Source organism: Pongo pygmaeus, chromosome 14 (assembly GCF_028885625.2).
Source record: "Pongo pygmaeus isolate AG05252 chromosome 14, NHGRI_mPonPyg2-v2.0_pri, whole genome shotgun sequence".
Lineage (NCBI taxonomy): Eukaryota > Metazoa > Chordata > Mammalia > Primates > Hominidae > Pongo > Pongo pygmaeus.
Window position 1 is genome coordinate 42,344,206 of NC_072387.2, and position 20,604 is coordinate 42,364,809.

Below are 20,604 nucleotides of genomic sequence, written 5' to 3' on the forward strand. Positions count from 1 at the left end.
GGATTTATCCAATGAAGCTTTACTGAGTACCTGCCAAGTGAGTGAAACCCTGAGATGTATATACTCTAGTGCCGAGGACAGGGTTCCACACCTAGCAGATATTTAGTAAATTTTTGTTTAATGAATTAAGTGAATGAAAGAATGAATAAATGAAAGGAAGTGTCTTCTCTGAGGTATCCGGATGTGACGCCAAGAGGGTCAGAACCACATTTTCAATTCCGCTTGATAATTTCTAGAATATAATAGACGGTGCGAACAAAGAGAAAATAAATAAAGCAGTGAACTTCAGAACTAGATCGCATCGACGCGGCAGCTGATTTTGTCTGCACACGGCCCCCGTAGCCTTTGCGTCCAAAATCATTTACGCGGCCGCGACCGGTAGTGACGTCACGAGATTTGGAGCTCGCGGGAAATCTCTGTGTTGTGGGGAGGACGCGCGCTCGCGCGGGAGTTTCAAGCGTAGGCCCTCAGGAACTCGCGCTGCCATGAGCCTCTGGGTGGACAAGTATCGGCCCTGCTCCTTGGGACGGCTGGATTATCACAAGGAGCAGGCGGCCCAGCTGCGGAACCTGGTGAGTCCGCGAGGGCCGGGAGCGTGGGAGAGGGGAGGCCCCCGGCTCGGAGTTTCGCGCGCCCCTGGGGAGCAGTGCTTCTCCCGCCCGCATTGGAAGGTGATAAGTGCTATGGAGAAAAATAACACAGGGAAGGGGGAAAAGATGTGGGAGGCGGGCTTCTATTTTTAAACAAGAAAAGCTCCGCTGAGAAGTGGCATCTGAGCCGAGACTTGAAGGAAATTGAAAAGTCATAAATACAGAAATCCGAGCAAAGAGTGGAACAGGTAAGAGGGGACAGACAGCAAGTGCAAAATTCCCGGGCAGAGATGTACACAGCATATTCTAAGAACCTCAGGAGGCTGGTGTAGCCGGTAGTGGTGAACCAGCGGGAAGGGTAATCGGAGATGGGTGTATGTGTTGGGATGGAGTTGGGGGTGCAGACCCAGTCAGTCTCAGAATAAGACGAGAAGCCGTTGGAGCATTTTGAGCGGAGATGACACCATGTGATTTACTTTATAGCTGGCTTAAGATTTCTCGATGTCAGTGTCGTCATTTACAAGTAAAGTGTTGTAAATATGTATTTACTCCAAAGATCATTTCTAATTCTCAAATAAATTGTATTAGGACGTTCCTGAGATTAGTTTTTTTTTTTGAGGCGGAGTTTCGCTGTTGTCGCCCAGGCTAGAATGCAATGGCGCGGTCTCGGCTCACTGCAACCTCCGCCTCGCGGGTTCAAGCGATTCTGCTGCCTCAGCCTCCCGAGTAGCTGGGATTACAGGCGCCCGCCACCACGCACGGCTAATTTTTGTATTTTTTAGTAGAGACGGGGTTTCACCACGTTGGCCAGGCTGGTCTCGAACTCCCGACCTCAGGTGATCCACCTGCCTCGGCTTCCCAAAGTGCTGGGATTACAGGCGTGAGCCACTGTGCGTGGCTGAGATTAGAGCTTTATGAAAGATCCTCTCCCCTCTATCCTGATGCCTCTTTGTTGTAGTTGATAAAAGTGTCTAATGGCAATATTTTGTGAGAACGAACTGAATCTTCCAGGGAGTAGAGAGTAAAGAAGGATCTTTAGGAGAATAAGTTATTTAGTGTCTGTGGAAAACATTTATCCACTCCTTTTAAGGACCTCAAATTAATATATGATGCTGATGGAAACTTTTTTGCCCAATACCCTGGTTTTCCCTTACCGACCTTTCTTAGATTTACAGATACTATTGAATTAAGTGCTTCTTAAAAATAAGAAATAATAAGAAAAGATTGTACATGTGAAAGTCATTAGACTAGTTGATAGTGTTGTGAGATTGAAGGTTTTTTTGGTCTCTTTATTGATACTGCATGTATACTAATGTAGAATAAATTGATTACTGCAGTATCCATCATTTATAGACAAATTACATTTTCCATCAATAGCTTTGTCTTCAGTTTTCCTAGTGATAGAATACATTTTATTTTCTGTGGCCACATTTTGTTGTACAGAATTTGGAATGTATATTTTGGACATCAATTTAATATAATGGTCGTATGTGTTAAATTTGCTTTTAAGAAATGTTCACCTGTTTACTCTTTTATTTGCAGCTTAATCAAACTATGAAACATTTAAAGCATAACCCTTATTTTTGACTAGATTGAAGTTTAAAAAACAAGGCAGTAAGTGTCTGTGGGACACCTGCCATTTTCCAGGCAGTATATTAGATTGAATAGTTCTTTTCCTTGAGACTTTTCAGTGACAGAGATGGATGAGTTTACAAAGTATTAAAATTCATTGCAATAAGCACTTCTCTTAAGATACGTATTCCATTTTTTTCAATAATGGTTATTTACAGAACTTCGCCTTAGAAGATTTTATGCTCCTGAGGCTAAGGTCTGTCACCCACTCATCTTTATAGCCTTCATAGCACTGGTTCCCAAACCAGACTGATCATCAGAAACACCTGAAAAGCTTTTGCAACACTCGTCATCAGCAGATACTGTTAGTGCCCTACCCAGTCCTCTTGCTTTTAAGTGCACACAGACTGACTTCCGACTTCTAACTTTGTACGTCTGTACTTTGCCTGAGGGCTTTTCTCTCTGTGACACCCATAGCAGATTTGAAATGCCTGGAATTAATGCTCTTTCTTTTCCCCCATCCACTTTCCTAAGCAGGCTTCAAGAAAGAACTCATCAGAGATAATCATAAGGCAGCTTCCCCACCCTTTGGGTGGGTTACACTCTGGTGGGTGTTTATGTTGGCTTTAAGAGTTTCCCTAGCAGGATCAAACACAGATACCTAGAGGCATTCAACTTGACAACACACTCTTACTGGCTGCCTTCCTTTCCCTGTTTCGCATCCCCACTCTCCTATGAAGTTTTCCTTTATCTCACAAGTAACCTCCCAAGGAAACCAAATGCACTGAATTGTTGTCACAGGGACTGTTTCTAATAGTCCGAAGTAAGAAAGGCCTGAATCTTAGAGTTACAGAATCCTAATCTCATGGATGATAGGGTCTATTCATCAGTCAGTCCTTTATTTTAAAAAGTTTTTTAGGAGATTCTGATAGTCAGGTTTGGGAGTTCCTGCTTTCTAGCATTTAGTTTTGTATCTTGCATGTGCTGTCACGTATATAAGTTATACAAAATTAGTGTGAGGCGAATAGTAAACATTTCAGTATATATAAACGATACACAAAATATTGTGTATCTACCCATGAAACTCCAAGTTTTACACATATATAAAAACTTGGGTGTATCTACTCATGAACTGGGAGTTTCATGGGTAGACACATAAAATATTTGATACTTAAAAAGTAGTTTGGTTCTACCTAGAGCAGTTCAGTTTGACTAGGGAAAAATGCCTCGTTCTTTTTTTTCAGGTGCAGTGTGGTGACTTTCCTCATCTGTTAGTGTATGGACCATCAGGTGCTGGAAAAAAGACAAGAATTATGTGTATTCTACGTGAACTTTATGGTGTTGGAGTGGAAAAATTGAGAATTGAACATCAGACGATCACAGTAAGCATTTCACTTTGAGGCCCTGAAAGTAATTTATAGCGGGGACTTTCAGTCTTGGTCATATATGTCCCCCCAACTCAGTTGCTTCCTAATGTATGATTTAAATAAGAATTCCACAGGTAGTCTTGGGGCACAGGATTTGAGAGCTACTGATTATGGATCTATTATAACCAGAGCAAAGCCATTTATGTTAGATAGGAAATAAGAGCAACAGAGGGTTTGGGGTAAAATGTAGAGGGTGAGATTAATTTCATATTACCTAATAAGACAATGTCTTAGCTGAAATTAGAACTCAGGTTTCCAGACTTCATTTTTCTGAGAGCAGTAGTGGGGATGGAAAGAAAGAGAATGATTTTGAGAAAAATGTTAAACATGGTATCAAGTGACTTGGTAAAGAGTGGGCAACTGACTGACTGGGAAAGGAGGCCTGCAACTCTGGGAAGTTGAGAGGCTTCCTGTGGTCTTGCCCTTGCCAAGATGTCCAGCTTCATACCATGTAGCACATTTTTATGCTCTTCCATTATGGATGATGTTTAAGATCTGGCTGAAATGTATCCTTCCTTTTCATACCCCATTATAATTAACTTTTCTTCTACAACCTGTAGTTTGTACTTTTAATAGTACTTATTTTGTTTTGCTTTGGTTGTAGTAGTTTGTACATCTTTTACTTTGAAAAGATTGTATTTGTTTTGACTGTATGTCGAGAACATATATTCATTTTCATATCCTTCATATCTTCTGGTAAAATATCTTTACATATTAGGCATTGAAAAAATCATATGCTGAGTGTGGATGGTAGTGCTATAAACAGAATCTTCAGGAAGGTAACTGGATTTTAGGCTAGTGTTGATTAGCATATATTTAGATACATTGAGTTTGAGATGCTGGTTGTATGTTGTGGAAATTCGTATAAAATATATAGGGACAAATTTAACAAAAATTGTGTGGATGTGTCGGAAGAAACTAATATCTTATAGAGGGACAATAAACAGCCAATCAAATGGAATGTTGCAGCATCTTCCCAGATGGGTGGCTTAATATTTTAAATTATCTGTTTGCCCCAGGTGACACTATAAATTTCTATGAAATTCTAATTAAAATTCAAGTGGTTGTTATAATTATATGAAATGATCTTAAAGTCCATCCATATGGAACAGTACATTTCTGAGACCAGCTAAAGTAATTATGAAAAACGATTAGTGAAGTAGGGCTTGTGTTACCATATAGTAAATCATATTGTATGTCTATTGTAAATAAAACAGTATTATATTGGCATGAAAATAGAGAATTAGAACAAGTGAAACTGGAAGGAGAGCTTAGAAATGTGATAGAGGTGCTATTTCAAATCAGTAGAAGAGGATAAGCCAGCAGAGTGTGTCATCATAGCTAATTATCTATCCAGAGAAAACAAAGTTGAGTCCCTATGACATACAATTTATAGAGATAAATTCCAGATGAATTAAAGACTTAAATGTTAAAATGAAACACTAAATATCTTAGAGTAAAATTTTTTAGACTATATGAATTGCTCCTGGGTCAATAAAACCTTTTGTAGGAAAACATGGAAACTATAGAAGAAAAGTAGATACCTGGATATATGAATTTGAAAAATTGCTATGACAGAAATTATACATAAAATCAATAGAAAAAGATTGTGACAAAATATTTGAAAGGAATGTGTAAATAAGAGATTTTTACAAATTGGCAACAGAAAGACGATCTGGTAGAAAACTGAAAAATAGATTCTTCTGTAACAAATAGTCACAGGAGAAAAATATAAGAGGCATTAAACACATGTAAGGATGTTTGACCTTTGTGATAGTCAAGCAGTGTGAGTCTCTTATATACTCACCAAACTGAAAAATTGAAAGGCATGATAAAAACCTACTGTAGATGGGGAATGTTGGGGAAGAGTGTTGCCAGTGGAAAAGTGAATTGTTAAACTGTTTTATAAAGCAGACTGGTCAATACATACACACATACACACATATGTATTAAAGTTAGAAAACACATTCCCTTCAATCCAGAAAACTGGGAATCTCTTACGTAGAAATGAAAGCAGTATATGCAACATATATACAAAGATATTAATTGTGGAATTGTTTGAGTTCAGAAAACAAAATGTCCATCAGTATGACCAGCTTTGCAACATCCATGCCATAGGTTGGTGTGTGACTATAACACTGTGCCAGTTGTCTGAGAGGGATTGCCAAGATATATTAAGTAGGAAAAGCAAAACACAGAGACATGTGTATGATTTTCTTGTTTTTAATTTTTATTTTTTACAAGAAACATTGACACTCCATGAAAATACATTTGTGTATGTTTATTTTTGTGTTAACATAGAAAAGACTGAAAGGAACAGATCGTTTGCAATGATCTGTATTTCAGATGGTATACAGATTTGGTTTGGGGATTTCTGGAGATAAGGAAAAGAAAAAAGTAGTCACAATGAAACAGGATGTGTGATTGATCCAATTTATATAAAAACATGTTTATCTGCACATTGAGAAAAGAGTGGGATTAACAAAGTTAAAACATGAATGGTGGTTATCTCGAGTTTTACTTTGTATAATAAAAGGAAAACCAATGAAAATACAAAAGAGTGGGGAAATAGGCAATAAATAAATGTTAAAAATATCTTTTTCTTTGTCCACAGACTCCATCTAAAAAAAAAATTGAAATTAGCACCATTGCAAGTAACTACCACCTTGAAGTTAATCCTAGGTAAGTTACTACTATATAGAAATTAAGCATTTTTAGAGAAATTGGTTTTGGGCTTTCTTTTTTTAAAAGATTGAAACCCTTTTTTGAAATAAATTGTTACGTGTGGAAGCACAGTTTATAAAACAGACTAAAGTGGAGCTGCCCTGCTTGAAATGGGAATCCTGGAGCCCTTCCTGTTTTGCCTTCTGTGTCAAATAATTTCAACAATGTATTTACCTTTTCTAGCTCTAGGGAGCTCATTGATATACACACAGTACATTGTATTGTCAGTAAATTTTTGTTAATTATGTTGGCTCATTCATTACTGATGAGCAGTGTGTCTAAAAAGTTTACAGTGTTTGGAGTAAATATTTCAGAAATTGACTTTGGGTTGCCAAATCTTTCTTTGTCACTCTCTTTGTTTAAATTTCTTTATTAGAGGTATTATAATAGTTCACCAACCAATATCTTTATTCTCTATATCATGCAATAATAAGATTAGGAACTTGTTGGAGAGGCGTTGAAAACTCATGCAATAGCTGTTAAGTATTAAGTGGTGTAGAAATGATTCTTGGAGCTAAATTGGGTAAGCTGCTATGATCTTTGCGGCTGTATGAGTTCTTAAAGGAGAACAGAATTGAGGATATTGTCAGGCATACTCAACATGAGCAGTGGCACAGAGGCAAGAGTGAACATCCATTTCAGGGAGAGGGAGGAGACCGAATGGAGCAGGAGGAATAGCATTACAAGCTAATGTGTATGTTGTTTTCAGTAGCAGGCACTTTGTGAGAAGCTTTACCTGTATTATTACATTTAATCCTTAAAACAACCCTAACAGATAGGTATTATTATTTTCTCTAGGCATCTCAAAGAAAACTAAGAGAAATAAGGTTGTTGGGAATGGGTTTGATCATAGAAACAAAGGGAGTGTTAATTCCAGAGACAAATGGAGAATGTTTTGGATTCTTGGCTAGGAAAATGATCGTAAGAGCAACACTGTAGGTATATTGATCTATAATAATAATAGTGACTTGGGAAAACTTAGTGGCTGTTTGAGAAAATAAAGTTAACTGCTTTGACCTGTTTTTCTCATTGTGAGTTCTTCTGAAGCATAGATAACCAATTGGAGGGTAAGCCGATTGCTTTCGGGGTGATTGAAATTAACATTGATTCAGCCTAAATTGACTTCTCTTGGTTTGAGAGGTCCTTGACTGAAGTGCCAAAGCAATAATATTGGTGTAAATGGCAGATCAATACCTGTAATAAGTCATCAGTTTACGGAGTTTTGACTTTGTGTCTTAAACTCAATTTGCTTATCTCATCGCTTTACTGAGTCTCTGAATCAGTTTCATTCTAGTGCTGGGAGCAGACTTCTCTTTGTTTGTTCTCTCTTAGATCTTTGCTATTTTGGGGATGTGGAAGAGGAATAGGGATTGAATTTCTGTTTCAAAGAGTTATTTTTTGTATTTTCAACAATTATACATAGTTGAGAAATTAGCTATAATTAGGTATTAATTTTCTATAGTCGGTAGAGAAGTGTCAAAGTATTTGCTAAACTGTTACCTAATTATTAGTAGTTGCTCTTTTTATGTTAACAGTAAACTTAATGTAAGAACATATTTAGTGTTTTCAGTGATGTTGTTAATCCAATTGGAATATTGTTAGTATTTTTAATGACCATAAAACTTTTTACTTTTGAAGGGCTTATAATTATAGTTAGGTGACATTAATTTTGATTAAAATTTTGACCACTTAAGAACTTCAACATTTTTCTTATAATAACAATATTAAGGGCATACTATATACCATTATTTTTGTTTTGTGTAGTGATGCTGGAAATAGTGACCGAGTAGTCGTTCAGGAGATGTTGAAAACAGTGGCACAATCACAACAACTTGAAACAAACTCTCAAAGGGATTTTAAAGGTAGGTGATCAAAAGACTTCTTTTTATGAAGCTGCCAAGCATTAGTGCTCTCTCTTTTTTTTTTTTTTTTTTGAGTTATGAAAGTGAACAGGAGAGAAGCATGATCTCTGGGTTCATGGGAGTTTATAGTCTAATGGAATTGAATTTTATGTGAAAGAGGATTATTATTTGTGCCATCCATTTGATATTTTAGAACAAGATGAATAAAAATACGTGATTTAAAATCAGAAATTACACGATTTTAAAATAACTGTTCTTATGACCCGAGTCATATGTTCATTATCAAATATTTAGATAAAAAAGAAAATAATATCAGCTATATTCCCACCATCCAGAGACAGCTACTAATAACGGTTTAGACTTTACCTTCCAAGCATTTTTTCTATATATATGGATACATTCTTACTGGTGAGATTTTGTGATAATAAATATGCCATCATTTAATGCTTTTGATATATTTTGCCAAATTCTCTATCTGAAAGAGGGTATAGATTTATACTACCAATAGCAGTGTTTGGGAGTGCTCATTTCTCCGTGACATTTACCAACACTGAGGATAATTCGTTTTAATCTTTGTCAGTTTGAGTGGAGAATATAGTGTTTTGTTCTTTAGTGAGTGTGATAAATTTTTCCTTTATTGCTCATTTTTATTGTTTTGTGAATTCGCTGTACATATTCTCAGCTGATTTCTTTCCTCAGTCTCCATATTTCAAAATAAATTTACATTTATGAATTTATTTTTTGCTACTATACATGGACTCTTATATTTTCTCAATGTTTTATATATGTGAGTTACTAACATATCCTACTTTTATGTCTTGCTATGTTATTAAATTCTCTTACTGTTTGTAATTATCTTTTGATAGTTTGAGTTTTTTTAGATATATATTCATGTAATCTGTAAATTGTTTTTCCTTTTTCCAATTTTTATGGCTCTAAATACTTTTTCTTCTCTAATTATGTTGGCCAACCCTCCAATAGTGTGCTTAATAGTAATAGAGATAGCAGATGTCCATGTCATGACTCTGGAAGGAAAGCCTTAGTGTTTCCCCATAATTAATTGCTGGATTTTGGTCTGAGGTGTATATATTTGATCATGGTAAGAAAATATTCTCAAGTTCCTATTTTATTGAGTGTCTTTAACATAAATGTGTGTTAAATATTGTCTGATGCTTCTTTTTCATCCATGAATGTGCTTTTATGATTTTTCTTCAGTTCATTAATATCATAGATTATATTACTGGATTTTCTAATATTAAAACTTTTGCTAGGCACAGTGGCTTATGCTAGTATTCCCAGTGCTTTGGGAGGCTGAAGCAGGAGGATTGCTTGAGCCCAGGAATTCAAGGTTGCAGTGAGCTGTGATTGCACTACTGTACTCCAGCCCAGGTGACAGAGCGAGACTGTATCTCCAAAAAAAGGCAAAACAAAACTGTTCTGCATTTCTAGAGTAAACATCACTTGTCATGTTGAATTTGCTGTTTTCTGCCTACCAAGTACTGCTTAGTCACTGTTTCAAACATCACTATACAAAATAATGATATGTGTATGTAAATATAGGAAATATTGTGCCATTATCCTCAATCTGTTATTAATATTATAAGAGAAATGTTAAACATCGGTTATTATAAGAAATTTAGTTGAAATTTAAAATTTTAATCAAAATTAATAATACCTAATTACAATTACAAACCTTTAAAAGTGAAATGTTGTAGGGTCATTAAAAATGCGAACAATATTTTACCACCCAATTACAGTTGAATTAACCTGTTCTTACATGAAGCTTACTGTTACTTAAAAAAACAATAACTATTAATTAAGTAACAGTTTAGGAAATAATTTGACTTTTTCATATCCATAAAGATGTTATTCTACTCCTCTGCTTGTCTTTCTTGCATAACTGTTTAAATTTGGCCATGATCCTTTTGTGTTGGTCATTTTGTTAAAAGTAAAGTGAGTTTTCCTGTGTTTAGGGAAGGAGAGGAAGGCCAAAGAGTTTTTTCTAGGTCTGGGGCTCTATAGCTACCTCTTGTATTATTTTTACAAAGTGATAAAAAATATATGACACTTTACTTGAGGCCAGGAGTTTGAGACCAACAAGACCCGATCTTGCCAAAGGAAGAAAAAAAAAATTAGGCTCATGCCTCTAGTCTTAGCTACTTGGGAGCTGAGGTGGGAAGATTGCTTGAACCCAGGAGTTTGGGATTGCAGTGAGCCATGATCAAGCTACTGCACTCCCTCCTGGGTGACAGAGTGAGACCCTGTCTCTAAAAAAATAAAATAAAAAAATAAAGTAAATAAATGACCTTGTGTTCTGAGCTCTATTCCCTGTCTTATTTTCTGTCACCTTTATTGGGATTCTTTTCTTTGTCTCTCTTTTACCTGTTCTCAATTTGGTCTGGGATTTCTTCTCATTGTGGAGCATTGTCTTAGTCTCGAACTCCTGTCCTCAAGCCATCTTCCTAGCTCGGCTACCCACAGTGCTGGGATTACAGGCACAAGCCACTGCACCAGCCACAGCCACCTGGAACACTGTCTTAGAAGGGAGCTTCATTTTGGTATTCTCAGAGTCTGCTGTTCTGTCAAACCTTACTGCATCAGGGTTCCCTTGCTCTCACCCATAAATTGGGCTCTGTCGAATCTCCCACCTCAGTAAGACTGCTGCTTTCTTTGAGACAGCGTCTCACTGTGTTGCAATAGGCTGGAGTGCAGCGGTGCCATCAGAGCTTACTGCAGCCTTGACCTCCTGGGCTCAAGTAATCCTCCCACTTCAGTCTCCTGAGACTACAGGCACACACCACCATGCCCGGCAATGTTTTGTATTTTTGTGGACATGGGGTTTTGCTATGTTGCCCAGGCTAGTGTTGATTCTTGGGCTCAAGGGATCTGCCTTTCTCAGCCTCCCAAAATATTGGGATTACAGGCAGATTACAGGCACGAGCCACTGTGCCCGGCCAACTGCTGCTTTCAAATTGGCCCCACCATGGTTTCTAGTATGTTCCCATGGGTGATTTTGAGCTTTTCCTGTCATAAAGTCTGTCAAAATCTTCCTCCCACACCGTTGCTGATACTATGTGGGCCTTTCCAGTTTTAGTTGCTTATTCTCACTTGCTCATGTTTGGGGTTCTTGGGTAAAGCTTGTTGCCTGGTTTCTGTATAATGTTCATGGGTTCTTTGTTTTGGAATCTTTAGTTGTTTTGTTCATTTTTATGGGGCAGATCTAAATGCTACATGCTGCCGGTTCATCTTCTAGAAATAATTTGTTAATATAATGAAAAATACAATACTGGATTCAGTTTCTGTCTATACATTATTCCTGAACTATGTTAAGGCTGATCTGTGATTGTGGCCAGATGGAATCTTACTTTATGGTGGCCAGATATCTTTATGCCTTGTTGCCTACATCTCTTGCACCACTGTTTTCCAAAGTCTATTCCTTGGAATTTAATATTTTAGATTAAGGTGTACCACATAAATGTGCTGCTGAGTAAAGTTATTTTGGGGAAATGCAGCACAGTACTTCCTTGCCTTGGTAAATTTTGGCGCATATAAATAATAAAGTTTGCAATGATTTCTACTACAAAGTGACCTTTAACTTCATTTAGCCTAGTGTTTCTTGGTCTTGTTTGATTATAGATTCTTTTTTTTTTACTAGCCCTGCCAACGCAAGGTCTCACAATATTAAAAACTCAGAGCTGTTCCTCTCTATAGAAGTCTTTAGTAAAAGGCGAAAGATTTATATGATCTGAAGAGAAACTGGAGTATGATTGTAGCATTTTAAAATAAAAAATAAAGTAATTTTACCGTACTTATAACTTTATCTGCCAATGGGAAGAGTAGTATATCAGGCTTATTATTTAGGATTTCACCCTGGATAATGAGAAGGAAGACAGAGACAAGTTAAAGTTTGAGTGAACTCAAGTTAAAGTTTGTTTTGTTTCTCTTTGACTCAGTGGTATTATTGACAGAAGTTGACAAACTCACCAAAGATGCTCAGCATGCCTTGCGAAGAACCATGGAAAAATATATGTCTACCTGCAGATTGATCTTGTGCTGCAATTCTACATCTAAAGTGATCCCGCCTATTCGTAGTAGGTGCTTGGCGGTTCGTGTGCCTGCTCCCAGCATTGAAGATGTAGGTCGAGTTACACTTTTCTGAAAAATAAATCAGTTCAGATTCTCTGAATACTGTATGCTTGTTGTAAAAGAAGGGAATTGTATCAGTAATTCAAGAACATCTACAGACCTGGATGCAAAGCATTAATATATGAACAAACCAAAGCGTATAGTTGTAAATACCAGATGCCAATATATAGAAAGTGTTTTTCCCTTTAAACCATCTTTACCGTGAACAAGTAGGTATTACGAATTCTACTAAACTAGGTAAGGGCTAGTTATTTACTGTCTTCTTTCTCAAGCTGATTTAGTTGGCTATAAGAGGAGGCTGGAATATTGAGGAAATAGATTTTACAAAGAGATGATGTGGGAATACCTAGTCCCTAGGAAGGGAATTAAAGTTAGTATGAAATAACATTAATATGAATACGTATACATAGATATATTTTTTCTCTATCATTCTTAACAGCCATCAGCAAAAATTATGATTCCTCACATTAAATATCTTTCCTGCTTTTAATAGATTTTGGGAGATTTCATGCAAAGTAGGGATAATATGCAACATTGTGTTAGATGTAGAGTGGTAAGTTACTTTTAGTATAAGTTTCACTTATAAGAATTTTGAGAGTAATACAGTTATAAGGGTCTAGGAAGATATCAACAGAAATGAATCTTAATCTGCTTTTTAATGGATTGCCCATTTTTGTTAATTTTATTTGTAGATTTGCCATGTGTTATCTACTGTGTGCAAGAAGGAAGGTCTGAATCTTCCTTCACAACTGGCTCATAGACTTGCAGAGAAGTCTTGTAGAAATCTCAGAAAAGCCCTGCTTATGTGTGAAGCCTGCAGAGTGCAACAGTGAGTGGAAGGGGTAGTTACATTCTAGGACTTTGGCCCTCAACCTTTTTGGCACCAGGGACCAGTTTTGTGGAAGACAATTTTTCCATGGACTGGGCAGGGGTGGGGGATGGTTTCAGGATGAAATTGTTCCACCTCAGATTATTAAGCATTAGATTTTCATATGGAGCGTGCATCCTAGATCCCTTGCATAAGCAGTTCACAATACGGTTCACGCTCCTATCAGAAGCTAATACCATCACTGGTCCGACAGGAGGCGGAACTCAGGCCATAATGCTGGCCTATCCGCTGCTCACCTCCTGCTGTGCAGCCCGGTTCCTAACTGCACGGACCAGTGGTTGGGGACTCCTGTTTTAGGACATAAGCACACTTCTGTTTAACTTCTTGTGTTCTCTTTTTGTCATGTAGATATCCTTTTACTGCAGATCAAGAAATCCCTGAGACAGATTGGGAGGTGTATCTGAGGGAGACTGCAAATGCTATTGTCAGTCAGCAAACTCCACAAAGGTACCAGTATAAAATGATGACAGTAAATGTTTCATTATCAGGATATCATAGGAGACATATTAACTATTTTATGCTAATACCATGTCATTTTGAATTATAATTAAATCCTGAATCTATGATTAATCTTTTAAGGAAAATGTAGCATTTAACTTCAGAAATGTAGTGGTTCAGAATAGTTGGTGTGTGATATTATGGCTTTTATTAAGCTGTAATATCATGGCTTACGTGTGATCATGTAAAAGTGGAATTTATATTTTAATTTTCCTTTTAGGATCTCAGATTACTTAATATTAACATACAACACAAAGCTAGAGATAATGTGCGTAGCTTTCTAGTAAAGGACAATGTAAAACTTTGTAATTGATGATGCATCATGTGCTAGAAAGACACCAGACTATAAGTCAGACTTCTAGTTCTTGTCCTGAACTCCTAGCTAAGTGTTCTTGATCAGGTAACTTCATTTTAGAGTTTTATCTTCATTTGTATATTGAAGATATTATTATTGCCTCATGAAGGGTACTTTTGCCTTTGTTGTGAAGAGCAACAAGAGTTATTAATGGTTTGAAAACTAAAAATCCCTGTGCTTATAGATGACCATGCGTTCTACTAAGGATAGCATTGTGTATATACCATTTTTACTCAGGAAGTATTTTTTGACACATTTGCTGCAAAATTGTTTCCATTACTTCTGTAGGTCTATTATTAGTAGGTTGACCGTTCTGAAAATACCTCAGCTGCTAGTTGTTTGACTTATGGCAGCTTTGATTGAGAAACACAGTTTGCTTTCCTGCAAATAAAAAATGACAATGTTAAGGCCCACTAACTTTGGAGAGTATGAAGAAGGTTCCTCAGACTTGGCTAAAGCACAGTCTCATATCCTTGTTGGCTTTCTGAACTGAGAAATGATCTTTGGACCTTACAGAGGGTAGTTGATCATTTTAGGGTTCAGAATAGACTGAGTTCAGTCTATAGACTGAATAGACTGCAGCCAATAGAGCTTACTCTTCCTTGGTCTAATGAAAATAATAGAGGAATATGCCATGTTTCTCCTTTTGATAATACATCTGATGAATTCTGATTTTTTAAGAAATTCTTCAAAGGTATTGTAACATGTATTCCCTGGTTACCATATAGATTGGTGGAGGTGGATAGTGAATCATACATAGTGGGTACTTAGTATTTCATTTAAGGTTTGCTTTGAATTCTCAGAATTCAATTATCTTAGTTGAAGAAATCGATAGTTTTCTCCAAGAAGTACCAAATGTTATAAGTAGTCTCATTAGAAAAGAAACTTCATCTTTAGGAAAAATATGTTCATTTTATTTTGTAAAATGTTGATTATCAATAAAGAGACCTCACCCTTTAAAGAGATAAAATTCAAATAAAGCATGTCTTAGCTGCCTTTTACTTTCATAAAATATTTCTACACTGAAGATGACTTTCTTGTTTTTGTTCTGATATTAAAGAAGAAAAATTGATAGTAATATAACTTACCTACTTTTAAGGGATTTAGGTACTTGATGTTGTAATGTTTGATAATTATCACATGCATTTTTAAAACTACTTGATTATTCCTTTGCTTAATTCTTCTAGCTGCTGTTACAAATGTCTTCTGGTTTTCCTAACACATTTTGACGGCTTATAAATGAACTTGTGCAGGAAGCGGTGCTCCTGTTTCCTGTTTAAACTAACAATTGTAGGAATTGATTCCATTGTGCTACATAAAAAGAAATTTTGCTCAATTCCAGAAAGCCTTGGGGCTGGCCAGAAATCCTGGAAGTCTGGTATCTTTCTGATCACTGGGTTACACAATTCCAAATGATTACTTCTGATTTCTGGCTCCTTTGTCTTGCTGGAATATTTGTGGTCTCGATTTTTCATTTGATCTGTCTTAGAACAGTCATAATTTTCTAATTTGAATAGCAGCTAATATTTCATGAATGATTATGTCAGCTCTTACACCATGTTATTTAATTGATATAACACACCTATGAGAGAAAAATATTAACTTTTTAGATTAAAAAAAAACAACCCTGACGTTTATGGAGATTAAGTAACTTGTTCAGGTACATTCCATTGTTATAATAGAGACAGTTCTAGGATAGCCATGTTTCTCTGACAGAAGAGTTTGTACTCTTAATCACTTGTAAGCTATTAGGAAATAATGACACAGACATGGTAAATGTAGAATATGTTAATTTTGTAAAACAGTAATATTAGAAGTTAACTCAAGACTAACACAAGATGCATGTTAACATGTATGCAGTACACGCAGTATAGTTACTTAAATTGTATAGGTAACTACATCCTGAATCAACTTTTCAGAAGTAAGCTATATACATATATTAAAATAATTTCATACCATATGAAATTATTTTTATTATTCATGCTTTAATAATCAAGTTTTATTCTTGGGGTGCCAGAGAAATCACAGGCTTTTGAGTCAGGCCTGAATTCAAATGCTGGCTCAAATACACGAGTCTTGATGGAAGCCTGACCTGTCTTCAGGTTTGAACTTCAGGTTTGTTTCATTAAAAGAGCATCATTGTTGTGGGGAATTAATAGTGTATTGCAGTGAACCTAGTACAGAATTAAGGTGGTAAATACTTTCACAGACATTGGAAAGGGTGTGGACTTTGGAGTAAGAAAGTTAGGTCTGTGTTAAGTCATGCTTTGCTGTGGTCAGTTCTGTCAGTTACTTAAACCATCTGGGCCTTAGTTTTTTCATCTGAAATAAATGAGCTAGTGTAAGTACTGAGTTAAATTATTTGTTTCAATTCTTACACATAGCAGATGCCCCAGAAATGCTAGTTCTTTCCCCCCCCCCCCCACGTTTTTTAACATTTAATGTGCCAGGGCTTCATATTCTGGACGTCTTAGGATTGACTTCTGCTTTTTAAGAATTCTTATAAATCACTACCTGGATTTATCTGAAGTATGGAACATCTGTACTGTTTATATATATATATCTATCTATCTATATATATCTATATATATCTGTACTGTAAAAATTCAGAAGTTTTTCCCTTTGAGAATGTGTATTTGGAACTTTCTCTCTCTCTCTCTTTTTTTTTCTGTTTTAAAACGTCATATGTACATTTCCCTCCTCTTCCCCTTTCCCTCCCTAGAATATGAGAAGGGCCTAGAATGAAGGACTCAGAGGTTTGAATGTTCCTATTCACTTAGCCTGGTTGCGTGCTTACCTGTAAACCTTTGTGCCGCCCCTTTTATGACAGGGACAGCTCTGTATCCCTGCCACATTGCTTTTTTACTGTGCAATCTAGGCAGTGGCATTATATTTCATGCGTATATTATCTTTTGTCACCTGTGTAATTGACTTTTTAATCTTTTCATGACTGTTTCCTGGATGTTTCAGGTATCTATCTGGAGAAAAGAAAAACATATTACTTGACATGTCATTAAAGTTTGTTAAATTCCATGGTGTGAATAAGCTCAACCCTCGCTATTCATGAGGTCTCAATTTCTATCTGGTATTTTCATGGTGTTTTGATATAATTAGGGACCCTGAATATAGACGTCTCATATTTATTTATTTATTATTGTTATTATTATACTTTAAGTTTTAGGGTACATGTGCACCATGTGCAGGTTAGTTACATATGTATACATGTGCCATGTCTCATTTTAAAAGAGTTCTGAAAATGTTCTGTTTCAAAAATGAACTGAAGTTAGGAGAAGCCTCCATATGTTTATCCTAAGTATGAGAAACTATTTAAGAAACAGTTACTATTTCTTACTGGATTGTTTGTTAATTCATAAAGTTAGTTCATAAAGTTGTTAATTCTGTATTGGATTGTTTGTTAATTCATAAAGTAAAACCATACAGTGGGAATTTGGAAAAATTACCCCTTATTTTTTTCGCAAAATATCAATTATTTTGTTTTATGTAGGCTCCTTGAAGTTCGTGGAAGGCTGTATGAGCTTCTAACTCATTGTATTCCTCCTGAGATAATAATGAAGGTAACCCAATTTCAGATCTTGAACTTTTTACAGCTATAAAATTTGGATGCTGGGTGTGTGATCATAGGGCTTTCTGCAGTATCTAGATATCACCTCTTTCTCTCCAGCTCATTAATTGCACATATTTACTGAACCTTTATTGTGTGCCACGCGCTGTTAGAGGAATGCTGAAGAAAAGAAGGGAGGGCCTGCCTAAAGTGAAGTTATATTCTAGTGGTGTGAAAAGGAGAACAAATAAAGAAGTAAGAGAATTTCAGAGTGTTGTAAGTGCTGTAAAGGAAATACCAAGGTGCAGGGATGATAATGGAGGGTGGGGCTACAAAGAAAAAAGTGAAGGTCCACCCTTCCGTTTTCACAAAAGTAACCACTTTTAACAGACCTCTTTTCTATTCACGTAGAAACAAGTACGTGTATATATGTGGTTTCACAAAACTTCTCAGTTTTCTACACTTTAGTATGGATGTTGTATCATGACCATATGTATAGATTTACTTTGTTCTGTTAATGGATGAATGGTTTTCTGTTGTGTGACTGTATCATAGTTTTTCCAAACATGACCTCCATTGGTGGAACTTTAGGTTGTCTACAAATTATTATTATTATTATAAATAGTGCTGTAGAAAGCATCCTTACACTTATATCCTTGCACTTTGTGCAGTTAAATATTTGGAATTTAGAATGTGGTTGATACCCACCACATTTTTACGTCACGGAAAAAGTACCCAAAGTTTTTGCTTTTGGATGAAGGTCGTTGATTCACATAAAAAATTAAAGATCTCACATATATAAAGAGAGTATGTTTAACTTTAGTCTTTTTGTGAATGGGAGAAATAAGGCATGCTTAGCTGTTTCTATTAATGATTTTTAAATTACTGATTATTTTTGTTTAGGGCCTTCTCTCAGAACTGTTACATAATTGTGATGGACAACTGAAAGGGGAGGTGGCTCAAATGGCAGCTTATTATGAACATCGTCTACAGCTGGGTAGCAAAGCCATTTATCACTTGGAAGCGTTTGTGGCCAAATTCATGGCACTTTATAAGAAGTTCATGGAGGATGGATTGGAAGGCATGATGTTCTGACTTCTATCAGTTATTCTTGCAAAGATTTCTCAGTATCAGTATTTACATACAGCTTATATTAAAAGAGCTGTGGGTAAATTAACTGAACTTAATCATGTCATATTTGTGTTTTTTTGGTAATAACTTCTCTGTGAACTATTAATCATCCTCTAAGTTAAATAATTGCTCCTATACTGTTGAAGTATGTAGTTTTGTACATAACTTAGAGACTTTAGAGTGTAAGAAAATGATCTTAATTTACTTTAAACATTTGTTATTCAAGTATTCATTGTTGATCCTCCTATTCTCTTCCATCTAATCTCTCACCTGCTAAAGGAGATTTACACATTAGAAAGCAAAGATTATTTTCATTTATCCAGATGACCATTTTCTGCCACAGGTAACATGATTGTTTGACACATCATTGTTTTTAATTCTAGTTTCTCTCAATGAATAATTGTATTTTTATAGGAAATGTAAGAATTCATTCTGAAGCATAATTCTTGGTATGGACAAAATTGCAGATACCATTTCTGTTGAGGCTGCAGATTTCCAACTTTTATTTCAGTGGTTCAGATTAGTATTAGGTTGGTACTAAGAAATAATGCATGTTTTCACCAATTTAAGTACTTGAGACTCTTGAAGAAAATTCAGAATGAAGTTCTGGAGAAAGGTATGTTACTGTAGTAATTACTCTTTGAACAGGTTTTGTGTGTTGTCATTAGGTCTGCCCTTTTTAATTAAATATTTCAGTTCATGGACCAAAGGGTTTACTTGACAAATTCGTGTGACAGACTCAGAACAATTCCTTTACTATGAAGTATAATTTATAAAATAAAATATACCCATTTTAAGGGTACAGTTTGATTTCTGACCAGTGAAACTATGATCCCAATCAAGGTATAGATGCTGTCACCCCAAAAAGTTCCCTCCATATCCCTTTGCAGTCAGTTCATCCCTACCCTGGCCCAGATGATCACTGATCTTGTCATTATAGATGAGTTTTGCCAGTTCAAGAATTTAGTGGAATCACATATTGTAAGCATTCTTGTGTAATACTTCATTCTCTCTCATTATTGAGATTCATCCATATTGTTGAATGTTTCTCTAGTTAATGTTTATTGTTCAGTATTTTTGTATATACTTTTAAAGCCTATTCACTTGTTGATGGATCTTTGGTTTGTTTCCAGGTTTGGTTATTATGAATAAAGTTGCTGTGAATACTTACGTGTAAGTCTTTTTGTGGACAGGTTTTTATTTGTCTTGAGTAACTACATAAGAGTGCAATGACTGGGCATACAATATTGTAAACATTAACTTTTAAAAAGTTGCTAAACTTTCCTAAAGTTGTATTACTTTACACTTCTACCAGCAATATAAGAGAATTCCTGTTGTTCCTATAGTATTGGTTTTATTGACTTTCTATGTTGTTGTCCATTTATATTTTATTACCTTTTTTATCTTCTACTTTTTCCCTCTACTTATTTTTCTAAGTTATGAACTTGGAAATTTAGATAATTAACTTTAGACTATTCTTTTCTAATATAATTTAAAGTTATAAATTTCACCCTGAGTACTGATTAAGCTTTTTAACATTCTCCTACAAATGTTGATATTTTAGGTTTTCATTTCTACTTAGTTCAAACTTTTCTGATTTCACTCGTGATTTTTTTTTTTAACCCAATGGATTATTGTGTTGTTCAATTTCCAAGTCCTTAGGGATTTTCCAAATATATTTTTACACCTCCTCTGTCTTTCTTAGTTTTTAGTCTTTTACTGAGAGAAATATTGAAATCTCTCTCCATAATTATGCATCTGTCTAATTCAGTTCTTTTGGACTTCAAGCATTTTGAAGATCGTTCTTAGGTACTTGAATAATATCTTGATATATTGACTCCTTTATTA

At 35.7% G+C, this 20,604-nt stretch overlaps 1 protein-coding gene and 1 non-coding gene across 3 annotated transcripts; one reads left to right on the forward strand and one right to left on the reverse strand.

Annotated features, from left to right (window-relative positions):
* Positions 1-285: 285 nt before the first annotated feature.
* RFC3 (replication factor C subunit 3) lies at positions 286-19,926 on the forward strand. 2 transcript variants are annotated; one of them, XM_054445997.2, is made up of 9 exons: positions 286-572; positions 3,407-3,544; positions 6,204-6,271; positions 8,078-8,175; positions 12,129-12,310; positions 13,014-13,150; positions 13,559-13,657; positions 17,569-17,638; positions 18,529-19,926. In XM_054445997.2, exons 1-9 carry the CDS (start codon positions 486-488, stop codon positions 18,718-18,720), a joined length of 1,071 nt encoding a protein of 356 aa, XP_054301972.1. In that variant the 5' UTR covers positions 286-485; the 3' UTR covers positions 18,721-19,926. The 2 variants fall into 2 exon arrangements, with proteins under 2 accessions (XP_054301972.1, XP_054301971.1); XM_054445996.2 differs by lacking the exon at positions 18,529-19,926 and adding an exon at positions 17,746-18,487 and having other exon boundaries at positions 372-572.
* Positions 11,830-11,940, reverse strand: LOC129012049 (U5 spliceosomal RNA). The gene has a single exon (XR_008493544.1). It is a non-coding gene; the product is annotated as a U5 spliceosomal RNA (small nuclear RNA).
* Positions 19,927-20,604: the final 678 nt, after the last annotated feature.